A 24,986-nucleotide genomic window follows, 5' to 3' on the forward strand; every position below is an offset into this window, starting at 1 on the left:
GGAGACCCAGCCTAGGTGCCCTCTATTCCCCACAGGACCCGGGGGTGGGGGGTGCGGACCTGCTAGGACACCCAGCCTAGGTGCCCTCTATTCCCCACAGGACCCTGGGGGGGGGGGGGGGCGGGGACCTGCTAGGAGACCCAGCCTAGGTGCCCTCTATTCCCCACAGGACCCGGGGGTGGGGGGTGCGGACCTGCTAGGAGACCCAGCCTAGGTGCCCTCTAGTCCCCACAGGACCCTGGGGGGGGGGTGGGGCGGGCGCTTGCTGAGGCCCCAAGGTTTGCTCCTGCCAAGAGCTGCCCCTCTAATCTGAGCATTGGGCCCCTGGGGGCTGTTCCGGAAACAGTGGTACAGAAATGGGACTTCTTGGTGGGGAACCCCTGGGGTTGGCTCCCCCGGCTTCCTGCACCAAATCCAGGGCCCTGTTTCCAACCGTGACCCTGCTGACCTCCTAGTTCCCATACTCAGTCCCTGGAACCCTCTGATTCTCCCCTCTCGCCCACCCATCACCAAGTCCCCATGCCACTCAGACCCAGCCCCCCATGCCCAGCGCCCTCCTCTGAACCACAGCCCTTGGCCACCCACAGTTTGATCACTGCGACAGCTCGCCAACCCCATCTCTCAGGCCGCGGGCGTACTTCCGAGAATCCGCTCGGCGGAGCATTTTTGCTGGGACCCGTACCCAGCGCGCCCCCCATTAAACGGCCATCTCCCCCTTTCGGCTGAGAAGCTCTGAAGGGGCTCAGGGCCTCTTTCCCTTCACGCTAGGAAAGTCTCAGCCGCACCAGAGCGCAGGATGTGGTCGGAGGTGTGTCAGCGTCCCCCCCCCGCCCCCACCCCCCCCCCCCCCCCCGCAGATGGGCCACGGCTTTCATCCTTCAACTCCACCCGCAGCAGTGCCGGGCCTGTGTGTCAGCTGGGATTAAACAAGGCGAGGGACAGCGGGGGAGGAGTCCCTCCTGTTTCAAGGAATTCAGAAAAGACAACTTGCAACAGCTCCTTCCATTTCTACAGAGACCCTCTGTCCCTGCCAGGAAATGCTACCTTTTTAAAATATATATATATATTTTTACTGATTTCAGAGAGGAAGGGAGAGGGGGAGAGAGACATCCATGATGAGAGAGAATCATGGATCGGCTGCCTCCTGCACACCCCACACTGGGGATGGAGCCTGCAACCTTGGCATGTGCCCTGGACCGGAATCAAACCCGGGACCTTTCGGTCCACAAGCCGATGCTCTATCCACTGAGCCACACAGGCCAGGGCCGGGAAATCCTCCGAGCGGGGCCAGCGCTAGCCTTCCTGGTAGCTGCAGGCTGGGTGGGGCTCAGGCACTGCGGGGAGCGCGCGGGAGGGGACGGAAGGCAGCGAGCCGAGCTGCCCCGCCAACAGGAGCAGGCGGACGCGGTTCCCCGGGGAGGCGGCGGCACCACGACCTTGGAGCTTGTCTGTCCTGGCCGCTGCCCTGCCCCCAGGGCCCAGCACACTCCCTGGCACGGCGAGGCACTCCGCCAATACTGGTGCAGCCCCCATTGTGGAAGCCAGTGAGGCACATTTTGCACAGGGTTGTCAAGGGGGCTGGAATCATAAGGAACAATCTAGAAGGGTCCACTTCTTCAGCGTCTGCGGTGAGCTTGGCAAGCCACCCTCCTGGCCTGAAATCAGCACAGAGACGGGCGACCACTGCCACTTCCCTGTGGGATTAGTGACCAACTTTCTCTTTCTGGGCAGGAGGATCCCAGCGCGGCCCCCTGTCCACGTGGGAGCCGCCGCCCTGACCTCTGACCACCTCCTCGGGAAGCAGCAGGGACGCTCAGCCGTGGAGCTCCGCGCCGCCGGGAGGTAGGGCTGGCCTCACTTGCCGAGGTCTTCTGACCATGGCACGGTCCTGCCGCCTCAGCTGATGGGAAGTGTGTGCGGGGTGGTTCTCTCCCCTCGTCTTCAGGCAGCAAATGGAACCCCAGGCCCAGAGAGAATGTGAGGACACAGGATATCCAGCCCGGCCGGTGTGGCTCAGTGGTTGAGCGCCGACCTAGGAACCAGGAGGTCACGGTTCGATTCCCGGTCAGGGCACATGCCCGGGTTGCGGGCTTGACCTCTGATGGGGGGGCGTGCAGGAGGCTGCCGATCGATGATTCTCTCTCATCATCGATGTTTCTATCTCCCTCTCCCTTCCTCTCTGACCTCAGTCAGAATATATGTTAAAAAATAAATCAATAAACGCAGGAAATCTGGGACGAGGGGAGTAACGATGGCCCACTCCAGCACCGTCCAGGCAACGTAACAGATTCAAGGAGATTGTTTTTCATGTTAGTGTTTCTTTTTTTAAAAAAATTGAATTTATTGGGGTGACACTGGTTAATAAGGTTATGTAGGTTTTAGGTGTACAATGTATACTACACCACCTATATATTGTAGTGTATGTTCACCCAAGTCAAGTCCTTCCATCACCATATATCCCCCCTAGAGTCTCTTCTACACCCCCCCCCCACCTCCCAAGGAGAACATTTAAAGCCCCTCTCTTGAGTCCTAATTAAGATAATAAGAATATTGATATTTAGCTCAGGGGTGGTGCTGTAGAGCCACTGACCACAGATTACAAAGCAGGCGTTACCATGGTGTGTGAATTACCTAGTACTCCTGCCCTCTCCCACCCAACCCCAAGGCAGGGAGGAGCTTGCTAGGAAACCCACCCCATGTGCTCTCTACTCCCCACAGGGCCCTGGGGGGGCTTGCAAGGCCCTGAGGCTTGCTCCTGCCAGGAGCTGCCCCTCTAAACTGAGCAGTGGGCCCCTGGGGGCTGTTTCTTGAAATACTACTCCACAGTGTACGGAAATGGAACTTCCCTCCCCCTTCCTGCACCCCAGTGCAAATCCAATGTCCGTTTTCTCCGCGCATAGCCTCTGTTTTAAAGTCCATTTTGTCTGATACAAGTATTACTACCCAGCTTTTTAAAAACTTTCCATTTGTGTGAAGTAGCCTTTTCTATCCCTTCACTTCTAGTCTGTGTGTGTCTTTCGGAGGTGGGTCTCTTGTAGACAGCATACACACTAAGTGGCCAGATGATGATGATCTCTGAACACATCATAATCTGGCCACTCAGTGTATATCCTATATAATAAAAGGCTAATATGCGAATTGTCCCCTCGACCAGGAGTTCGACCAGCAGGCAGGCCGGCCAACTGCCCATGTCCCCTCCCCCTGGCCAGGCTGGCTGGACCCCACCCATGCATGAATTCATGCACCGGGCCTCTAATATACATATATGTATACACACACACACACACACACACACTCTCTCTCTCAGTGGCCAGATTATTATGCGTTCAGAGATCATAATAATCTGGCCACTCAGTATACATGGGTCTTGTTTTCTTATCCATTCAGTTCCCTTATGTTATTTGATTGGAGCATTTAATCCATTTACATTTAAAGTGATGATTGGTAGGTACATACGTATTGCCATTTTATTCTTTTAACTATTTCCTCCTGCTGCTGCTTCTCCTCCATCTTCTCCTCCTCCTCCTCTTCACTCTTCCTCCTTCCTTCTTCTTTTATTCCAGGCCCTTTAACATTTCTTATAATGCTGGTTCGGCGGTAACAAACTCCTTTGGCTTTTTCTTGTTTGGGAAGCTCTTTATTTCTCCTTCAATTTTAAATGATAGCCTTGCTGGGGAGAGTCATCTTGGTTGAAGGTCCTCGCTTTCCATCACTTGGAATATTTCGTGCTAATCCCTTCTGGCCTGAAATGTTTCTCTTGAGAAATCAGCTGACCGTAGATAACTCCCGTGTAGATAACTGTCTTTCTCTTGCTGCTTTTAAATTCTTCCTTTGTCTTTAACCTTTGTCATTTTAATTATGAGGTGTCTTGGTGTGAGCCTCTATGATCTTGTCTGTAAAATGGGGATAATAATGCAACCTCTCGGGCTGTTTGTGAAGATTGCCTGGTTCAGAGCAGGTGTTCCACCAAATCCCCTATTGCTGTGCGGGATCGCTCTGTGCCGGGGGAGACCCCAGAGGGACTCTGTCCCTATTAGATTACGCAGTCCACGCCCCGGAGCCCCGTCACGGTCTGTGTGCGTTTGTAGGCTGGACGTAAGGAAGTGCATGGCGTGGACACCTGGGGTCCGCTCTCCTTCCTCCCCAAGGACTGACTGGGAGGAAGGACAGCAGGCAGACTCGTTGCTGCAATGGACATCCCACCTTGTGACTCTGGGTAAACATACGGGGATACTTTGGTTGGGTCCAGACCTAGGAGTGTGTACATCGTTGCCTACCAGCCTTTTGCCAGCCACGTCCCCGGGGGTCGGCTCAGGTCTCGTTTTCTGTCTGCCCAGAGAAATTACATTCGCAGCATCCGGGGGCAGAATCCCGTTTGCTACACCTCCACGTTCCCGAGGAGAGCTATTCTCACCTCTCCTGCGTGGTCAGCCCCTGCTGGTGTAGGAAATGCTCTCATCACTTCAAGAGACAGTCGCACCATTTAGGAGGCACGGTGAAAAATTCCGCAGTGACACGGTACAAAATGGGAGTGCCTGCTTGGTGATGCCAGCCCGTGCCATCAGAGCTGAACTCCCAGAAACACACGTTATCCAATGAATTGTTGTTTTTCGTGCACTTTTCCGGATTTCTGACAACATACTTTGCTGACGGGGTAGGGGGACGAGGGAAGGGAAGCCTTTGTGAATGAAAGCTTTTTTTTTCTTGGAATCACAATACTCTTTCTGAACGATGAGCTAACCTAGTAAGGAAAGTGTAGTTTTTGTTGTAAAGTGGCCTAATTTTTTTTAAAACACTAACTGGAGGACAGTGGTCATCTATAATAATAAAAGTGTAATATGCTCATTAGGCCAGACATCCTTCCTGATGAAGCCAGGGCTGCAAGGGAAGCTGGGGGCCTGGGTGCCTGCCAGCAGCTGGAGGGAAGCCCAGGTCCTGGGTGCCAGAGAGAAGCCGGGGAAAGGAAGGCCTACTCTTGCACGAATTTCGTGCACCGGGCCTCTAGTTTAGTTATAAGAAGCTAAACTTAAGAGGGAAACCTGATGAACAATAACTGGCTACTCAGATAAGAAATGAGATCAAATACAGTTTAATCCCCCCCAGTTCTGTAGTGAGGTCAAGTTCTGGACACGCAGTTATGAAATGTGGGGAAAAATTAGGCATGAGTTTAAGTGGAAAAAGCTGGTTGAGGAATGTGACGACCATGACCCTCAGGAGGCAGACGCACTGTAAACTGTTTGAAAGTGACAAGCAATACGAGTGAAGCGATTTATTAGTTTACTTTTGTCTTTCTGGGGAGGTTTTAAATATAGGAGGCCAAAGAGAGTAGGTGCTTTGTTCTCTGGCACTGTTAAGAGGCATATAAGTTTCATAATCGGAACATAATATTTCTGTTACGCTTGGAGCAAAAATGCAAGGTTGAAAACACCCGATTCATTTTAAGATGGATAGTAAAAGCTCAAGTGAACTCTTTTTCCTGTTATCTGAACTTGGTCTGTGAAGTATCAGGGAGTCATTTGTTTTTCAAAGTCAATAAGAGAGTTGGACCCGTGCCTTAGCTAAGTAAGTATAAATTTGGTCTCAGGCCAGAGGGTGGTTCAGCAAATACTGTGCATGCCTATGACCCGGGGAATAAGATACAGCCCTGTACCTGCAGCAGTTCATGCTCCACGGAGACAAACAGATGAACTAATAATAAATACTTTTTGGTGATTGATAAAACATATGTACAGTCAGTTGCCGTGTAACGACGCTGTGGTCGCCGGTGGACCACATGAAAGACCGTGATCCCGTAAGATTACAAAGGAGCTGAAAAGTCCCTATCAGTGTCCTCACAGCGCAGTCATGACTCAGGTGTTTGTGGTGATGCCAGTATAAGCAATCCTACTGCTCTGACCGCACTATAGGAAGACAGCGCACATGCCCTGACCGGTTTGGCTCAGTGGATAGAGCGTCGGCCTGCGGACTGAAGGGTCCCAGGTTCGATTCCGGTCAAGGGCATGTACCTTGGTTGCGGGCACATCCCCAGTAGAGAATGTGCAGGAGGCAGCTGATCGGTGTTTCTCTCTCATCGATGTTTCTAACTCTCTATCCCTCTCCCTTCCTCTGTGTAAAAAATCAGTAAAATATATTTAAAAAAAATACAGCACATAGAATTATGTACAGTGCGTAATACTCGATAATGATAAATGACCCTGTTACTAGTTTATGTGTTTACTATACTATACTTAAAAATATATATATATATTTATTATTGATGCCAGAGAGGAAGGGAGAAGGAGAGAAACATCAATGATGAAAGAATCATTGATCAGCTGCCTCCTGCACGCCCCACACTGGGGATCAAGCCTGCAACCCAGGCATGTGCCCTGACCGGGAATCGAACCATGACCTCCTGGTACATAGGTCGATGCTCAACCACTGAGCCACGCTAGCCGGGCCCTCCACAGATTTTTTTAAATGCTCCCGAGCTGGGGGCCCCCATAAACTCATTCACACACCTTCCAGCTTTAAGTTGTACAACGCAAGATGGACCAGACTGTCCCCGCCCAGAAGGGCCCACGTGGTCATCCCGGGGCGTTTCATGCAAAGTCCTGATCCAGCTCACGTTCTGCCGATTAAAATAAGAGCTGTCAAGGTTTCCACTGGTTCTGAATTACCAGGGAACACAACCCAAGTGGAACACAGTTCACCGCCTACGAGGAAAACACAGGACCGCTTGTGGCATTTCAATACTTGGCCGTTCTCTGAGTAGAGGTCTCCTGTGTCAGGGATAACAGGAGTGGCCATATAATACGCCTGTTAGATTCCTTTCCCACCATGCACTGCGCTCTGCCCTCCCTCCTCTCCCCTCCCTCCTCTCCCCAGGCCGCTGGTCCTCAACAGTCCTCCTTCCTCAATTGTGTGCAACAGGATGGGCTGTTGGCTGGGCCCTGGCTCAGAGCCACCTTCTAGCCTGGGACGCAGTGAAAGGGCCGGTGCTTCAAGTGGAACAGCCCTGGAGACCAGGCTCAGTGGTTGAGTGTTAACCTAGGAACCAGGAGGTCACCGTTCAATTCCTGGTCAAGGGCACAGGCCCGGGTTGTGGGCTCGATCCCCAGTAGGGGGTGTGCAGGAGGCAGCTGATCAATGATTCCCTCTCCTCTTTGACGTTTCTCTCTCTCTCTCTCCCTTCCTCTCTGAAATCAATAAAAATATATTAAATAAGTTTTTTAAAAAGACCAGGGCCAGGGTTCCTCGGAATATTCCAGGCTGCCAGGATCTTGGGGGGTTAGCGTGCTTGCCGCCATGTCTAGGTTGCACAAAGGAATAAATCACAGAAGGGCCGAAACCGGTTTGGCTCAGTGGATAGAGCGTCGGCCTGCGGACTGAAGGGTCCCAGGTTCGATTCCGGTCAAGGGCATGTACCTTGGCTGCGGGCACATCCCCAGTAGGAGGTGTGCAGGAGGCAGCTGATCGATGTTTCTCTCTCATCGATGTTTCTAACTCTCTATCCCTCTCCCTTCCTCTCTGTAAAAAATCAATAAAATATATAAAAAAAAATAAATTAAAAAAAAAATCACAGAAGGCTCTGCGTCCTCCTGGCGTTCGGTCAAAGGTCCTGGGGCAGCTCGGAAATGAAGATGCGCCATCCGGGCGGAGCAGCTCCATGGCCTGGGGGGGGCAGCCCTGCCACTGTGCCAAGGAGGCCCCGAACCGGGCCAGGGCGGGCCGCCTCCCCCTCCCCTGGTGGCTGGGCCCGCCTCTCCTGCTTCCTCACCGGACAACTGGGACCACAGGCAGAACCGCCAGAAAGTGGAACGGAGCTCCGTGTCCCCCGAGCTGGCCGGAGAGGCAGACTTCCTGTGAGCTGCCCTTGTAAACAAGGCCTTGGCGCTGGTGCCAAACCATTTCTCTTCCTTTCCCAAAGGTCCAAGTGTCTGCAGTTCTCACACGAAGAGGAATACACCAGAGAGCCACCTCTCAATGTAGCAAAGGTCACACATGCCAGGGAAAGGCAAGTCCCAGGCTGAGCCGCCGGGGCCAGCCGAGGTGGTGGCCCTGGGGGAGGGTGGACAGCCCACGCCCTGGTCTCCGGAGGAGCCTGTGTGGCTCTCAGACTCCACACAAGGACACGCAGCCCTCCCGCTCCTGGGCCCTGGCTCCCTGCCTCCCTGCCGCCCTCACTGGCTCACAGTAGGGCCACAGCCGGGCCACAGCCAGCCAGGTGGGCCCATGGCGGGGACATGCGTGTGTGTCTGGGCCCCACAGCCCAGAGAAGCCCTGGGCGGTGACACGTGACAGTAAACACATCATCTCATGTACTACAGTAACCCTGAGAAGCAAGGGGTATTTTTTCTGGTTTAAAGAGATTTAAACGTGAAGCTCAGAGACTCTAGGCGCCAAGAAGACATCTGAATTCAGGGAGTCTGCGTATTCATCTTCCCAAGAGCTAAAGGCAGCATGCATTTCTGTTCCTGACCGGGACAAGGCCTGGAGTCCTCTGTGGGTTAGCCAGGGAATCTTCTGGAAAGTCTCTGAACTCCCCAAGGAGAAGAGCATTTCCCCGCCTCCTGCAAGCACATCCCCTCAGGCCTGAGGGAGCTGAATGGGCGTGGCTTTGCTGTGCCTGGACCTGGCACGGAGTGGGCTCCTCAGGAGAACAGTGCCCACCCGCCAGGCAACAAAAGCCAAAGACGGAGAGTCGGGACCCGTGGGCACGAAGGCTGCACCCCAGGTCCCAGCTGTCCGTCCGGAGGGGGCTGGAGGCCAGCCTTGGCAGGGAACCTTCTCTCTGCCAAGGGCCGCTGGGTGTTTACCACATCATTCCCGGGCCATACAAAACAATCAACTTGAACATGAGCCTGCTGCATTTGGTTAAACATTTCATGAACTCACGCCGGATGCCCTGGCAGGGCCAGACCAAAGGATTTCTCGGGCCCTACCTGGCCCCTGCTTTAGAGAGTGAAAGCAGCCCTATCAGGGAGAGAAAGGATGAACTCTGACCCCCTCGGGAAAGTAAACAGACCTGGATGGGAGAAGAGGCTGCTTTCCTTTGAACTTGGTTTGCACAACTGTGTGTTGAGTTACACAGTTCACCCTTGGACAATGTGGGGGTTAGGGGCACCGACACCCCATGCAGTCGAACATCCACATATAACTTTGGACTCCCCCAAACCTAAATTACTAAGGACCTACTGTTGACCGGAAGCCTTACCGATCACGTAAACAGCCGGTGAACACAGATTCTGTGTTATATGCATTACATACTGTATTGTTACACTAAAGTAACCGAAGGGAAAGAACGTGTGATTAAGAAGATAAAGAGTTTCATCTGCGAGTTTTTTCAGATTGTCGCGAATCTCCAAAACATCTTCCAAAATAAAAGATTCGTCTGAGAATCTTTTCAAATTGTTGCAAATCTCCAAAAACAAATATAAAAATCTTTCAATATGTTTATTGAGAACAATCCACGTGTAAGTGGACCCGCCCAGGTCAAGCCCGTGCAGTTCAAGGGTCACCGGTAGGCCTGCACCCTTCTCTCCTGGTGAGAGGGAGCTGTTCTGAGCACCCACCGCTCCTCCCTCTTCAGCGGTGGCTGTGTCCCTGGCAAAGCTTTGGCTCCCTCTGCGGGGGGAAGGGACTGCTGGAGGGCCGGATCCGGCTGTTGTATCCGGTTCTCTTGCTCTCCCCTCCGCTCCTTTACTTTGAATTTATATTAGTTCACACAAACACTCCGTCCATGCTTTTGTTCCGGCCCTCCAGTCCAGTTTAAGAGCCCATTGTGGCCCTCGAGTCAAAAAGTTTGCCCACCCCTGGCCTGATCCCTGCTGCAGCCTCCCCACCTTACCCACACAGCCTCCGCTCCTAAAGTGCTGGCCTAGAGACTCTCGATTCCAATAATTACAGGCTGTTGTTGTTCCTTGTGATTAAGACCCTACCCCAGTGGTCGGCAAACTCATTAGTCAACAGAGCGGCATGTGGCTCGCGAGCCTCAGTTTGCCGACGACTGGTAGACTAAGAGCACGGGCAGGCGGCCCACCCACAGGTGACCCCAGCAGCCAGCTGGGCCGGGCAAGTGACTCTTGGGCCTCAGTCTGGGCCCTTGCTGTCTGAGGTTTGCCCCCGCCCCCTGGGGCCAGACTTGGACTCTACTGAAGCCGCCCTCAGCGGACCTGGCACACACTGCAGGGCCCACCCAGGCCCCATCCAAACGGCCCACTGCCCACCCACGTGATTCCTTCCCGAAGATCCCGTGGGACTTCTTCACCGCAGAGCCATCGCACAGTGGAGCTGCAGGGCCTCGCAGATTGGAGAGCCCAGCCTCGCCGCTTCACGGACGAGGCCCTGGGAGGGTGACGTGAATGGCAGGCTAGGACAGAGCCATCTTCCATGCCAGTTCTCTTTCCACATCGGCATTAGCGCTCAAAGGAATGCATCACTAACAGTGGAATCTAGGCCGTATCGGAGGTGGGTTTGGAGCGTGAGATCCGAGGCTCCGCAGGTCGCCACGGGCCTGCTCTGTGCCACGCCAGCCCCGAGTGGGTGTGCGCAGGGCTGTTTCTCCAGCAGCGGCGAGCAGCCCGCATTCGGCCCTTCCATGCTTTGGAAGCCCAGCTGTGTTCCATGTCTTTGAGGACTGAAGACATGGAGTCCTGCCTTCACGTGTCTGGGCCTGGCCAGGACGCTGGGAGGGGGAGAGTCAAGGTGTCGGGTGAACAACCACTAAGCCTGGGCATGTTGGGCTCGGATGGATGTGGAGGGTGGGGCCCTGGGCATTGGTGCTGGGCCTAGACACCGCACGCGAACCAGGACGCCGTGGGAGGAGCTGGGGAGGCACTGCACTTCCTCCAGTGGCGGGATGCTCTTTCTCTAAAAGTCTGTCTGCCGCCCTGGCTGGTGTGGCTCAGTGGACAGAGCGTAGGCCTGCAGACTAAAGGGGCCTGGGTTGGACTCCGGTCAAGGGCACATGTCCAGGTTGCCGGATCGATGCCCAGTAGGGGGCCTGCAGGAGGCAGCTAGTCAATGATTCTCTCTCCTCCCTGTTTCTATCTCTCTCTTCCCCTCTCCCTTCCTCTCTGGAATCAATAAAAAAAAGGGGGGGGGGTCAAAGTTAGGATGACAGCATTGCTAGCACCCCACCTTCCACCCCCAGGCTGCAGAAGGGGCCCCATGTGAGAGGCCAGGAGCCCCGTTCCACAGCTTCTGGGTCAGTGCGCGCTGCCAGGGCGGGGCGTGGAGTCGTGGCACTCCCCCCGGACTGATCGCATTCCTGGGCTTCTGCTACATGAACTCCCACAACCCCAAGGCCAAGTTTCCTCTGCCGCGCGCAAGGCCAGCCCGGCCCTCGGAGAGAACAAGGCGGGGAGCGGGAAAGGCCCGGGCAGCGGGCACAGACCGCAGGAAAGCACATCGCGACTGCAGGCCGTGAGGCAGGTGGCAGGCCTCGGGGGACACGCCCGTGCATGTCCCTGTGGGGTCCAGAGGCACCCGTGGAGTCACCATCTCCCGCACAACCGGGCAGTGCCCAGCGCGGGGGCCGCCGACGTAGCTGCCCTGACTGTGGCCTCTTTCCGCCTGCGCTCCCCGGGGCAGCGGGGTGGGAGGGGAGGCGGCGCACGACACCAATGGGAGCCCAGGTCTGTCTGCAAGTTGCACGGATCGGCAGCCAGACGGTGCGGCCCCACAGCGTCCCCAGCCCGCGGCCCCGCCCCCGCTTCCCACCCCCGCCCGATCGCGCCGCCGGAGCGCCCTGGGCCCCCGGAGCACCCTGGGCCCCCCCACCCCCCGCCCGAGCTGCGCACCACGCGCCGCGCCCCGCCCCGGGCGCTTACGGTCGTCGGTTCCCGGCTCCCAGGCTCCTGCGGGGACCCGCACACGGTCCCTCCAGCTCCCGGTTCTGATCTCCCGAGCACAGGCACTGACCCCGCCCAGTCCACCCCCAAGGGGCGTTCCCGGCTGGCCCCAGGGCAGCGGGACATCCGGGTCCGGTCCCGCCCCCCTCGGTGACCTGAGGGGCCGCCCTAAGGGTTCCCCTCTACCTCGGAGCAGGGCTACAGTGGATGGGCCCGCCGGGGACTCTGCCAGCAGTTTGATGCAGGGACTTCCATTCTGAACTTCCATACTGGTCATGGTTGACTCACCACACTCTGAATTTACGAAAAAAAGATTGAACTGCACACTTTATGGGGGAAATCTTAAAGTAAGTGAATTATATCTCAATAAAACTTGTTACGTAAAGTGCGGTGAGATTGTAACCTCACTCCTTAGGATATGAAATGCAAGACACTAAGATATTACGAAGTACAATCTACATCCATCTACAGATACGTGGTCCATAAATAAGAGTCCAACTCAGCAGGACAAGATGTAGACACAATTCTACCGCTTTTGGTCAGAAGCCGTTGGTATGGAGCAGAAGAATGCGTATGATGTGCTCTCTGGAATAAATTATTTTTAAAAATCAGAACAAAGGCTGTTCCTCTGCACAAGCTTCTGGCGAGTTTCCAGGTACATCGGGCAGAATGAAAAACAATGGGCGAAGGGAAAACTGTGTAAAAACTAGACCGCTCCCTGATTCACTGGGAAGAAACAACGTTCTCTACGCCCAAAATGTGAGGTATGAATCAATCACGAGGAAACATCAGACTAAGTAACCGTCTACAAAGTAACGGGCCTCTGCGCTTCCCAACGTCAAAGTCAAAAATGTGAATGCCAGGGAAGACCAGGCATGAGGCATGAGAAGGAACTGCAGCGCTCTATTCTAGACTGATCCTGGACCAGACATGGTTTCTATGAAGAATGTCTTTGGGCCCTGACCAGTTTGGCTCAGTGGATAGAGCGTCAGCCTGCAGACTGAAAGGTCCGGGGTTCGATTCCGGTCAAGGGCATGTACCTTGGTTGCAGGCACATCCCCAGTGGGAGGTGTGCAGGAGGCAGCTGATCTGTCTCTCTCTCATTGATGTTTCGAAGTCTATCCCTCTCCCTTCCTCTCTGTAAAAAAATTTTTTTTAAAAATATATTTTTTTAAAAAAGTATGTTTTTGGGACTACTGGGGATACTTGAAGATCTGTAGGTTAAATAATAGTGTTATGTTAATGGTTACTATCTTGATTTTGAATTTTTTCTAAATGAATATCCGTGATCTTAAAAATACACATTGAAGTATTTCAGTAATGGAACATGCCTGAAATGGTATATATATTAATATGAAGCAAACATGCATTTGCTTTATAACTCTCTATCTAGATATGTATTTCTCTATCTGCTCCCACCTCAAGCTTTTCCTTCATTCTTTTTCACCAGGGGGCTCCTCCCGGGCACTCCCAGCTCTTTAGATTCTTACCAATAAATTGCCAATGTTAAGATCAGTGATTGCACCAGGCCCTATATGCATTTTATTATAGTTAAGTTGTCAAAAGGGCTGATCACCCATTACTCAGTATAAAAGTACTAGCAGCCTGGTGCACAGATTCGTGCACCAGTGGGGTCCCTCAGCCTGGCCTGCACCCTCTGGCAATCTGGGACCCCTCGGGGGATGTCGGAGAGCCGGTTTCAGCCCAATCCCCACAGGCCAGGCAGAGGGACCCCACCTGCATATAAGATCTTTGGTTAATCTCCCCCCTCCCCTCGGGATTCATCAGTCTGTTCCATGTTTCCATGCCTGTAGTTTCCGCTTCTGCCTTGAGCGTCTGCCCCCTGGTGGTCAGTGCATGTCATAGCTACTGGCCTGTCGGCTGGTTGGCCAGTGGCTTAGGCTTTATATATAGATTACCTATTTCAAGATTAACAGATTATAAATCCAATTGATATTAAAGGAGTGGGTGGGGGTGGCAATACTAAATGGCTAACTTACAAAATGTCCTGCAGAGAGAATATTTTGTAAGAATATTACATAGCATTGTTTCATATCTGTCTTCTCACCATTTTTATAATCAAGTATATTTACCACTTATCACCAACCAGTTCTCAATCACTTTATTTTGTGCAGCCACAAATAAACACGAGTTTTCAACACACACCGCCCCCCCACAAAAACACTCTATGAGGGCAATCTTTTACTTCCCAAATGCAAAAAAAGGGCATTTAATAACAGACATAGCTTGGCAGAAAAGGCAGATATTACCAATAAATAATGGTTCAATTATAATGATGAGAAAGCGTTAAGAGCTGGCTACTTACAATAATGGCTACCATTTATTGAGCTTACTATGTTCCAGGCACTGTATTAGGATTATGCCATTTAATCCTCAGAAAGTCCTGTGAGTATTGCTAACCCAATTCACAGAAGATGGAAGCTTCCAGAAGGGTCTTAAGACCACAGAAGTAGAAAGCAGAGGAGACAGAACTGCAGCCCGGCAGTCTGCCTTGGGATCTCTGCTCTTAAGGACTCTGCTGTCAGCTCCCAAGGACGCAAAGGACCCAAATGCGAGCCCCTCCCTTCCTGGTTGCCTCTGTAAAGGAGTGTTAACAAGTGGAAGATGTAAATGAGAAAGAAAAAGGCCAAAAAACTCCTGATCCCATTAATTATGGGGGGAAAAAACGCCACAAACGCAAAAAACCCTACACTATTAGATCACTTTCCTTAATCAAGAAAAGAACCTTGCCATGGAAACTCAAGTCTTGAGCTTTTAATGAACACAGGACAGCTCAGAGAAAGGTAAAGTGCCAAGAAACAAACAAAATTTACTTACAGTATCATTTGCTCAATTTAGACTAAATGAATACAGTCTATGCCAGTCAAGAAATGAGTAATTCTTGTGAAGTTAAAAATGTCGAGAAACAATATATATTCATATATTTTATTTACTGACCTCTTTGAAACATGTCAAAATTCATATGGCTCATAGAACTTTCCATATTAAAATGCTGCTCAACACAACAAATTCTTCCGAACAAAAAATATTTTAATGTAGCAATCAACATATGACATTAGTTGGTAAAATTCAGGTTACAGATATAAGATAAATATCAAGTAATATTCTTCTGGCTTAATGGAAGCATAACAGTTGTGATAGTCATACTGAACCCCTTGGTTAAGTAATGAGAGGGACGGGCAGGGGTATCGAAGAGGTGCGCAAAGAGTTAACAGTTCGCATAATCCTTTGCCCTTCTGAGAAACTCCACATGGGAAATATGTGACAAGTGCCCTGTAATGTGGTGGCTTCAGTCTATCAGTGACCGTTCTGTTCATGTGATTTAAGCACTGAAAACTAGACTCAAAGTTTGCTCAACAAGCTTATAATACTAACAATCCCTTATATTAAAAAATAGTTTAAATTTGGAAAGTTCAAGATAAAGCATACTTGTTTTCATAATTACTTTTAGATACAATTGAGACTAGACTATATTGTACATAATCAGGTATAATGCTGTGCACAGTTAATTCTAGTTACCATATTTTGTATTTGTTGGTCAACTACACAAATGTTACGCCTCAAAAGAAATGATCAACCCAGCAAAATGGTTACATTTAATTTTTTTTTAAGACAAACTAAAACTTAAGAATAGGCTTTTCCTGATATCTCATTTTCAAATTATTGCTACAAACTTACTGAAAGAAATAATTACATATTTTTCCCAGCATCAAATAATCTGCAGAAAGTTTCCAAGATAGACACATTTCTTGTTCCATTTCCAAAAATAAATAAAGGCTTTCTCACTGAAAGCATTTGCATTCCTAGCTCTCTAAAGTAAACATTAAGAAGCAAAGTACAAAAAAATGGTCTCTCCGCTTCTGAGTAGCCCACTTAGTTACAGTAAGGATTTTCTGTCCCAACACTGCCTCAAATTCAAAAGATATTTACTTCCCAAGAACATGGCCAATAGTCTTCATTTCAAACCAGTCAGTCCGTTTCCATGGCAACACTGCGGGATTCCTTGGCTACCATAAGTCGCATCAGTTGACTGTGGAATTTCTCAATCTTCTTTACATCTTGAGCTTGGTCTGTTCTATACACCAAACACTGTCAGAAATTTTAGAAGTACACATTAACTATGCAAAAGCAGATGATCAACAATGTACCAGATGTATGACTGGGTAAAAATGTGTGTCTTTGCTAACATTGTGCTGCTCTATTCTCTCTGGAGGTGATACTAAGAAAATCACATTCACGTTTCCAAGCCTCCAGCAATCACATTCCTTAAACTTGTCACTGCTGTGGGTAAAAACACTGAATGAACTCTATCAGAAGCTTCTCAAAAATGACCAGTTAAGCAACATGTTAAATACTGCTGTGGTCTGATGAGAAGAACTCGTCTGGAGCTTTTAATTAACGTAGGAAAGACAGAGCTTAGGGGGTGTGGGGGTGGAGTGTACGTTGAGTGATGAGGAGCCACTGAAGGTTTTAAGGGGGTTATAACAATCATTTCGCATTTTTGAAACCACTCCAGCAGCAGTCTAGGACGACTGAAGGGTGAACTGGAAGCAGGGGAGTCAGGAGACTATTCTAATAGTCCAGGCAAGTGATGATGATGACAAGATCCTAACCTTAAGAGAGTAACAGTGAAGATGGAGCGTTCATGACAGGAAATAAATGCAGGAGCTCGAATCCCCAGTCCCCAAATGCCTAGACAAGTGTACAGAATATACCAGAGGTTCAAGGTTTTTCAACTGAAGAAACAGTGGACATGAGAATGACGGACAGGAAGGGACCACGTGATCCTCAAGCATGAAGTGCAACTAAAACTAGGAAGAAGGAGCCCGTTTGAGAAGAAGTGACGCGTTCCATTCTAGACAGGCTGACTTGAGGAGTGCTGAGGTTAGGATGCTCAGCTTAGAACTAGTCAGAAGTCAGAAAACAATACGAGTTAAATGTACAAAACTGAAAATAGACAGCTACAGGCAGCACTGCATTTAACGACTGAACAGATTACTCCACAAGTGGTTTCAAAGACAACCAAGGACAGAGTCCTGGAGAAATCAACATAGCTGGGAGCACATCAGTGAAGCAATTGGCAAAGAATGAAATAGAAAAAAAGAACAAGAAAAAAATTTTTGTTTAAAGAAAAAGAAAACAAGATAAAATGGAGACACAGACACCAAAATAATGATTTCCAGGAGAGCGGTTTTCTGTATCAAAAACAGCCAGGAGGTCAAGTAAGGTACGAAGCGAGGGGACTTCTGGGCTTGAAAATTACGGAGCTGCCGTGGGCTCTACCAAGAGCAGCCGCGGGGGACGGAGCACTGCCTGCAGAAAGCGGATGGCAGAGACACAGAGGGAAGGGGATGGAGGAAGGGACAAGAGTGAGCAGACACTGTATCTTGTGTTCAGATACCATCACTTACTTCTCATGTGCCCGTAAGAAAACCTCTGTCCCCTTACATCCAGCTTTGGCCTCTATATTCCTCTCGATTAAGGTCCAAATAGAACAATTATTAAACTACACCCACATGCTATCTTAATGAAGTTAATTCCTCAAGAGCCTATGAAAGTAGCTTCTAATCTAGAATGTGGTTCTTGACTTCGGAATGAAATGCAAAATAAGAGTCCTAACGGGCAATCTGCATAAATCCTATATAAGTAATTTAAACAAATTATTAACTCAAATCTGAAAGTATGCAACAAATAAAAAATGTATACTTACAACTAAATCATCTGTTACTTTAATACACAAACTCCCATCAGAATGCCTATATTTGAGAACCACACGTGCCTGAAACAAAAAATATATATTTAGAAACAGTGAAGTCAGAAGATCTTTCTCATAAATAATTTAGTCTTCAGGTTGGCCAAAATGATCCTTCAGAATTAATAGCCAAAATGTTCAAAGTCACCTTTACTGTAAACTTACTGAAATGAGGTAGATACACAGCCTTCTAGTTCACTCCTATTGCTACAATTTATTTTGTAAAAAGATTGAAGGTGGTTTGGCATTTCCAGCCAATAAACATATACTGAAGGGGATCAAAGCGTGCCACCTCCAAACAGGCACCTTGGCGTAAGGACTGGACGAGCTGAAGGCAACAGGGCTCTGCCTTCTCTTGCTAACAGCAGGACATAAATCAGCCCTAGCGAAGGTGACATAACTGTCCCCTCTCCTTTACACAGGATTCTTACCTGCGCAACAAACTGCACCAATCAACGGTTATTTACCATACCTTCTCTCCCCCTCCCAGAAGCCCCAACCCTTTTCCTTTTCTAGCCTCAGCTCTGCACTTCATCACGCTTCGTTAAGCTGGTATACAGGCCTCCTCCTATTTCTTTATGAACTCCACTTCACAGGTAGTATTTCCCCGTTAATCTGTCTTTTGTCAGGTTAGTTTGCAGGGCCCCAACATTAAACCTAAGGGGGTAACTGATCCAACACTCAGCCACAGAGGAATGATGGAAAAAGAAGGGGGCAGGGTGGGGTGGGGGTGGGGGACACACAGCAGAAATGGCTAGTCAAGTCCGAATCTGTTCCTCTGAGAGCCAGTTCACGCTCCCTTTCCCATGGCTCAGGAGTGCACTGAGGCTAACGTATCCAGCAAACTGTCTTTATAGCGATGCCACACGATGCACTAACCAAAAAGCAGAGTTCTGCCTTGAAAAGAAGCCTCCCTCAACAACTTCCCAAATCCAGAATAACTCCTACATCAAGTGCCACGCTACACAACACTTTTTGTGTTCAGTATTAAATAATTAGTAGCCATGAACATGGTTTAGATATTAGCATATTTCAATAAGACATTTCCCAAGAGAGTTTACAGTTTCCATGAACATTATTTCTTTAAATGATGGATTCATAATAATGTATGTGTTTTTTGCTAACCAATATAAATAATTCTTGTTTAACTAGTTGTTTCAAAAAGTGCTAAGTATCTATAAGCTAAAACAGGAACATAGTTTAAAAATGGTTACAATGCAGTACCAGAAGCCTCAAGACAATTCTGCAAACTGCATCATCATAAGGCCTAGTAGAGCTGTGACCTACAGATCTCCATTGTGCTCTCTGCTCTCCTGGGACTGAAAAGAAAAAGAAAAAGAAAAAAGGCATGCCATCCCAGGAAAAGAAAAAAAAGGCATGTCTTGGTGAGGGAGGAAAGGGATTCACCAGGCACTTAAGTAGCTATAAATAACAACCAGGTTCATTATCTTTAGATTACCTGACTCTTATTTGACTTGTTAAATTCAGTTTTACATATTTAAAAAATTTCAATTCTCCGGAAACAAAATGAAACTTTAAAATGCTAAGTATGACAACTATGTAAAGTTTCAACTTAGTTAAAAGAATACTCACTGCCTTCACTAGGAGCAATGAGAGTTAAAGGGTCAAAGTGTTACTGTAAGAGGGTTCATTCTGTAACTTGGGGGCATCTTAAGTTACCAACTCAAATGCCATGAGGAAAGAGAAATCAGGATTCTTACTCTTCCAGCAACTTTGAATTCTACCAACCACAGATAACCAGAGCACCTCTACCAACCACAGATAACCAGAGCACCTCTACCAACCACAGATAACCAAAGAGCGTGAGTTCAGTCCTACAGAAAGGCACCTGCAGGCAAAATGCTGCAAGTAAGCGCCTTAGGCTGGGGGAGGGGAAGTGTAAGGTTCCATGGAGGCAGCTTTGGAAAGAGATGTTCTTCTTTTAGGGAAGAAGGTAGGCTAAAGGCTAAAGACACCGGCTGAGTGAGCCAGTGAGTTCTGCGGCTCCTGAGGCTAGAGCGGAGGACGGTGGAAATGGGGGTGACAGAGCCAGGAAGACTGAGAGAGGGTCAGACCCAGCTGGAAGTCTGGACTTGACCCAGCCATCAGCGAAGAACTGGTTTTTAAGCAGAAAACAAGAGGACTGGATCTGTGTGTGTTTTTTTTTTTTTAATATATATTTTATTGATTTTTTACAGAGAGGAAGGGAGAAGGATAGAGAGTTAGAAACATCGACGAGAGAGAAACATCGATCAGCTGCCTCCTGCACACCACCCACTGGGGATGTGCCCGCAACCAAGGTACATGCCCTAGACCGGAATCGAACCTGGGACCTTTCAGTCCACAGGCGGACGCTCAATCCACTGAGCCAAACCAGTTAGGGCTGGATCTCTGTGTTTTGTAGACAGTTGTGGGGTAAGAGAGAAGGAGGGCTCAAAAGGTAGACAGACCACATGGTCCAGCAGCAAGTAACACCACCTCCAATTAGAGCGAAGTCAGAGAGGACGTGTACCAGCTACAGGTTCATCACTGTGGTGGGGGAGAGAGAGAGGACATGTTACCAGAGAGTTCTGACAAAACTTTTTTTTTAAAAATGTATTTTTATTGATTTCAGAGAGGAAGGGAAAGGGAGAGAGACAGAAACATCAATGATGAGAGAGAATCATCAATCGGCCGCCTCCTGCTCGCCCCCTATGAGGGATTGAGCCCGCAACCCAGTGCCCTTGACTGGAATCGAACCCGGGACCCTTCAGTCCGCAGGCCAATGCTCTATCCACTGGGCCACACCAGCCGGGGCCTGGCAGAACTTATTTACTTGTTGAGTCCTGGCAGGTAGAGATACGGATTTGGGGTTGAGAGCTCTGGGTTCAAACGGTAGCGTCATTTTGCACTTGATCTTAGCCAAAAGGCCAAGAAGCGATTGTAGCATCATTTTGGACTACGAATGCCAGTTCACTGATCCAAAGTTGTTTCTTCATCTTCCGAAAGGGGTGAACTGTCCACATAAATTACACATATAAGCATATGCAAAAAGCCTATCACATAAAAGGCACTCAATAAAACTGAAACTCGCTCTCCCCCGCTAGCCCCTCACCTCCCTGTAAAAAAAAAAAAAAAAAAAAGTTAATAAAAAACCAGTCAGGCTGTCAGACAATGCAGCCGTTTTCCGGCCACTGGCATTTTCTGAGCTGCGTCCTCTCCCCCGCTTACTCTAGACCCGCTTCCTGCACAGCGGGCTCCGTCGCATTTAAAGAGGGTGACTCTGGATGGGAGCGCGTCTCCCCTTCACTCTGTTAAAACATTCTTAGTTTGGACAAACGGCCCGTCTAGTCTTCCCGGTAGGTACATGGCTTGGGTGAAGAAACAAACCAGAGAAGTCATCCAGAGAGAGAAGCCAGGGGCCGTGCCATCCACAAGGGACTCATCTACATGAGCAAATGAATTAGAAAAACGTCTAATTCCTCTAATCCTTCATTATCATTTTAGGGTAAAGAATGGAACAAAACCTTCTACAGCTTCCTGTTTTCTACCGAGGTTTAGAGAGCTAGCAGGACTTTTTAGTTAACAAGCGGGTGTTCCGAGTGAGTTTTAGACGTGACCATAAAATAAACCTTAGCTTTTTAAAATAATGACCTAACTTCTGTTGGGGGAGGGGGGAAGCTGAATGAATCCATAAGCGCCCCCTAAAATCGTTTGCAAACCTTGACGTTTAAGTGCATGGTGCTGAGGAAAGGGTGCAAGCACCCTCACCTTCTCCAACCGATTAAGCAGCGCTGTTCTCAGAGGTGTCGAAGCCTCCAAATTGGGGGTTTTCAAGCATGTTTCGGCGGTGTCAGAAAACAATAACCGTTTTATTTAACACGAGGAACCCTAACGCCGGGGCGTAGGGGGGAAATGGGCAGCAAATGCAGGGACAGGAAGTGAAGCTGTGGGGGAGGAGCCCGGCCCTTAGAGACACGTAAACCCACAGGAGTCCTAGGGGACTTGGGGACGGAAAAAGGCCGGCGGCAGAGCGGCTTAGGACCCTGAAAGGATCCGATTTTTGCCCATTTGAAGGCCTTACCGGGCTGTTCATCAGAGAGGAGACAGTAGGAACAGTGGGACTTGGAGGGGTCCGTCTCTCTCAGCCCCAGCCCCTCCCAAGTGCAGAGCAGCCTCCGGGGGCCGAGCGAGCGGGCGGACGGCCGGGGAGACCCCTGACCTGGGGCTGGCCAGAGGCACCGGCCCGCCGGCCACTTACCTTCATAGGATCGGCGAGGTAGAGCTTCTCGGCCGCGCGACTGAACTCCTCCCAGGTCTGGAACTGCGGCATCGTGGGCCCGCGGCGGAGCCGGAGAGGGAGGCAAGGCCGGGACCGGAGCGGCTCGACCCGGCCCACCTACCTTCCTACCTCCCGCCGCCACCACCCGACACCGGGGCCCAGCCGACCAAGATGGTGGCGTCTCCTCGCACCAACGCCTCGTCTCATTGGACGGCCGGGACGGCCCCTGCCCAATGAGAAGTAGGGTTGTTGCTAGGGGGCGGGGCCCCGAGCGTGTGACTTGGGGAGCGGCCCAGAGAAGTCGAGAGCAGGGAGGCAGCTGGCCGCTCCCACAGCGCCCCCTGCAGGACTGGAGGAGCATCCGTCCCGCCGCCCTGTCGGGAATGGTAAAACGACCAGATTCCTTCAACACCACAGTCTAGTAAGGAGAGGGGAGACATAAACGTAAGAGTGCAACCGAAAGCTCTTTATTTTTTAATTATTTTTATTATTATTATTTAAAAAATATATATTTTATTGATTTTTTACAGAGAGGAAGGGAGAGGGATAGAGAGTTAGAAACATCGATGAGAGAGAAACATCGATCAGCTGCCTCCTGCACACCTCCTACTGGGGTTGTGCCTGCAACCCAGGTACATGCCCTTGACCGGAATCGAACCTGGGACCCTTCAGTCCGCAGGCTGACGCTCTATCCACCGAGCCAAACCGGCTAGGGCAGCTGTTTATTTTTTAATTGGATTTATCGGGGTGACGTTGGTTAATAATACAAGTATACAGGTTGCACATGTACAACTTCATCATCCATCATCTGTGCGTGGCATCGTGTGTTCACCACACGTGACTGAAAACTTGACATCCCTCCTGTCAAGGTCAGTGGAGCACGAGAAAAGAATGATCACCTGCCCTAACTGGTTTGGCTCAGTGGATCGAGCGTCGGCCTGCGGACTGAAAGGTCCCAGGTTCAATTCTGGTCAAGGGCATGTACCTTGGTTGCGGGCACAACCCCCAGTAGAGGGTGTTCAGGAGGCAGCTGATCGATGTTTCTCTCTCATCGATGTTTCTAACTCTCTATCCCTCTCCCTTCCTCTCTGTAAAAAATCAATAAAATATATATTAAAAAAAAAAAGAAGAATGATCACCTGTGGGTCAGGGAGATCGAGGCCCATGTTAGATCTGCTGTGCATTTCATGTGACCCCTGTTTAGGAAACGGGGGCAGGAGAGGGGGGTAAGGGGAAGAAGAAGAGCCAGGACAGAAGCCATATCAATACTTAAGCCAGGATAAGAAATTAGAACTTTGTCCTCCAGGCAATGGCGTCGCCTAGAGGGGTGTCGTTCTTTAGTTACGTTTATTGAGGCGTATTTTACATACAATAGAACGTTTTCGTTTTAAATGCCCAGTTTGATGCATTTTGACAAATGGACCCACTGAGTGTGTATACCCATATGCCCAATACCGCAATCCAAACACAGAATATTTCTTCACCTCCCAAATGTTCCCTAATGTTTCTTTATATTCAATCTCCCCACCCCCACCCCTTGCCCCAGACGATCACGAATCTGCTTTCTGCTACAATAGATTTCGTTTTTCCTGTCCAGGGAAGGGCTTTAAGCAGATTTGCATGTTATAAGGCTCCAGCAACGCACCCAGCCTGGCAGCCTGGAGACCTCTTTTTTAAAAAAATATATATTTTTTTTTATTGATTTCAGAGAGGAAGGGAGAGGGAGAGAGAGAGATAGAAACATCAATGATGAGAGAGAATCATTGATTGGCTGCCTCCTGAACGCCCCCCGCCCCGCCCCACACTGGGGATCGAGTCCACAGCCCAGGCATGTGCCCTTGACCGGAATCAAACCTGGGACCCTTCAGTCCGCAGGCTGACGCTCTATCCACTGAGCCAAACCAGCCAGGGCCGGGAGACCTCTTAAAATGCTCTTGCAGGGATACCCGCAAAAGAGACCCATGGATCTGAAATAAGGCACTGGTTTAGAACTGAGAGGAGGGTGCAGATTTGAGACTTACTCAGCGAATGATTGGATGTCGGGAATGCAGGGATGACTCTTAGGCCAACGGAGGTGTCGGTCATTGGCTGATACGGGGCGGGGGGGGGGGGGGAAGGAAGCACAGGTTTGGGGGAGATGGGGAAGACAGTTCCAAAAATCTGGACAACTCGGAAAAAAACTAAGTATCTTGGGGCTTCTTTGATGGGAGACTTGGCCTGATTTCCGGGGAGGTTGATCATAGTCTTGATTTGTCCTACGCGGCGTGTGTGACTACAGGGTGGAGCGCCATCTCTGTGTTAATACGACACGTGCACCACATTATCTTTCTGGAATCCCAACAAGCGGTGAGTTCCAAGACACATGGGGCCCCAAGGATTTCGGATAAGGGGGTATGGACCTCGCACCTCTCCTTTGCAGGCGATGGAGAAACCACGCCAGAGAAAGAAACGATGCTAAACAGACTGGCACTGGGCTTGGCTCTCTATTGTCCAGCACGTGACCAGCCAGCACTTGCTATATCGCAACAGGACGTGGTAGATTCCTTTTCATTTTTAGGAAATGTAACGAGTGGCAACAGGAAAGCTGGCTCCGTGGACAGAGCTTGGGTGGGAGGTCGAACCAAAGGCCCTTGTTCTTGTCCCTACATCCGTCCCTCTGTGAGTGTTTTCACGTCCTTGCCCCCCAATCCCGTTCCACTCTACCCACCCTCCGTTCCCCGGCGGCCGCTGCTTTCCCTGTGGTCACCAACAGCTCTCACAGGTCACCGGTGACCTTCCTGTTGCTCAATCCAGCAGTCTGCGCCAATCCTTTCTTACCTAGATTATTCCGCTGCATTCGGGGCCACAGGTCACCCCATTGTCCCTAAAACTTCCCAGGCCCTTGACCTCTTTGATCCCATTCTTCTCTCCTCCTTCCCCTCTGGCTTTTCCTGCTCTGGCTCTGTCCTGGACCCCTGGTTCCAAGGATTGGGTCCCAAGGACCCAGACTTAGATTTCATCCTCTACAGCAAGCATGTCCAGCTCAAAGGCTAACACGGGCCGCGAGTTTGACATGCTTGCTCTTCAGTCCTTGCTGGGTCCTCACGTCCACCTTCAGGCCGTGTGACTCCTGGGTTTC

At 50.1% G+C, this 24,986-nt stretch overlaps 3 protein-coding genes across 4 annotated transcripts in view; 1 reads left to right on the plus strand and 2 right to left on the minus strand.

The window, feature by feature from the left end:
• Positions 1–1,812, plus strand: part of TMEM63A (transmembrane protein 63A) — a 52,279-nt gene extending 50,467 nt beyond the window's left edge. The window contains exon 25 of the mRNA XM_080651189.1: positions 1,732–1,812. The gene's annotated coding sequence lies outside the window, so the exon portion shown is untranslated. The remainder of the gene's footprint in view (positions 1–1,731) is intronic.
• The window catches only part of EPHX1 (epoxide hydrolase 1), a 34,089-nt gene extending 12,106 nt beyond the window's left edge, over positions 1–21,983 (minus strand). The window contains exon 1 of one of the 2 annotated variants that reach the window (XM_080651191.1): positions 21,848–21,983. The gene's annotated coding sequence lies outside the window, so the exon portion shown is untranslated. Of the gene's footprint in view, positions 1–11,813; positions 12,038–21,847 lie in introns of those variants that run through there. The other variant, XM_080651190.1, reaches the window with a different exon arrangement.
• SRP9 (signal recognition particle 9) lies at positions 13,942–22,062 on the minus strand. Its single transcript, XM_080651192.1, has 3 exons — positions 21,848–22,062; positions 17,566–17,634; positions 13,942–15,944 (listed from the first exon to the last, which is right to left on the minus strand). The coding sequence occupies exons 1-3, from the start codon at positions 21,917–21,919 to the stop codon at positions 15,825–15,827; spliced, it is 261 nt and encodes an 86-aa protein (XP_080507318.1). The 5' UTR covers positions 21,920–22,062; the 3' UTR covers positions 13,942–15,824.
• Between the last annotated feature and the right edge of the window lie 2,924 nt (positions 22,063–24,986).

Source organism: Plecotus auritus, assembly GCF_963455305.1.
Source record: "Plecotus auritus genome assembly, chromosome: 14".
NCBI lineage: Eukaryota > Metazoa > Chordata > Mammalia > Chiroptera > Vespertilionidae > Plecotus > Plecotus auritus.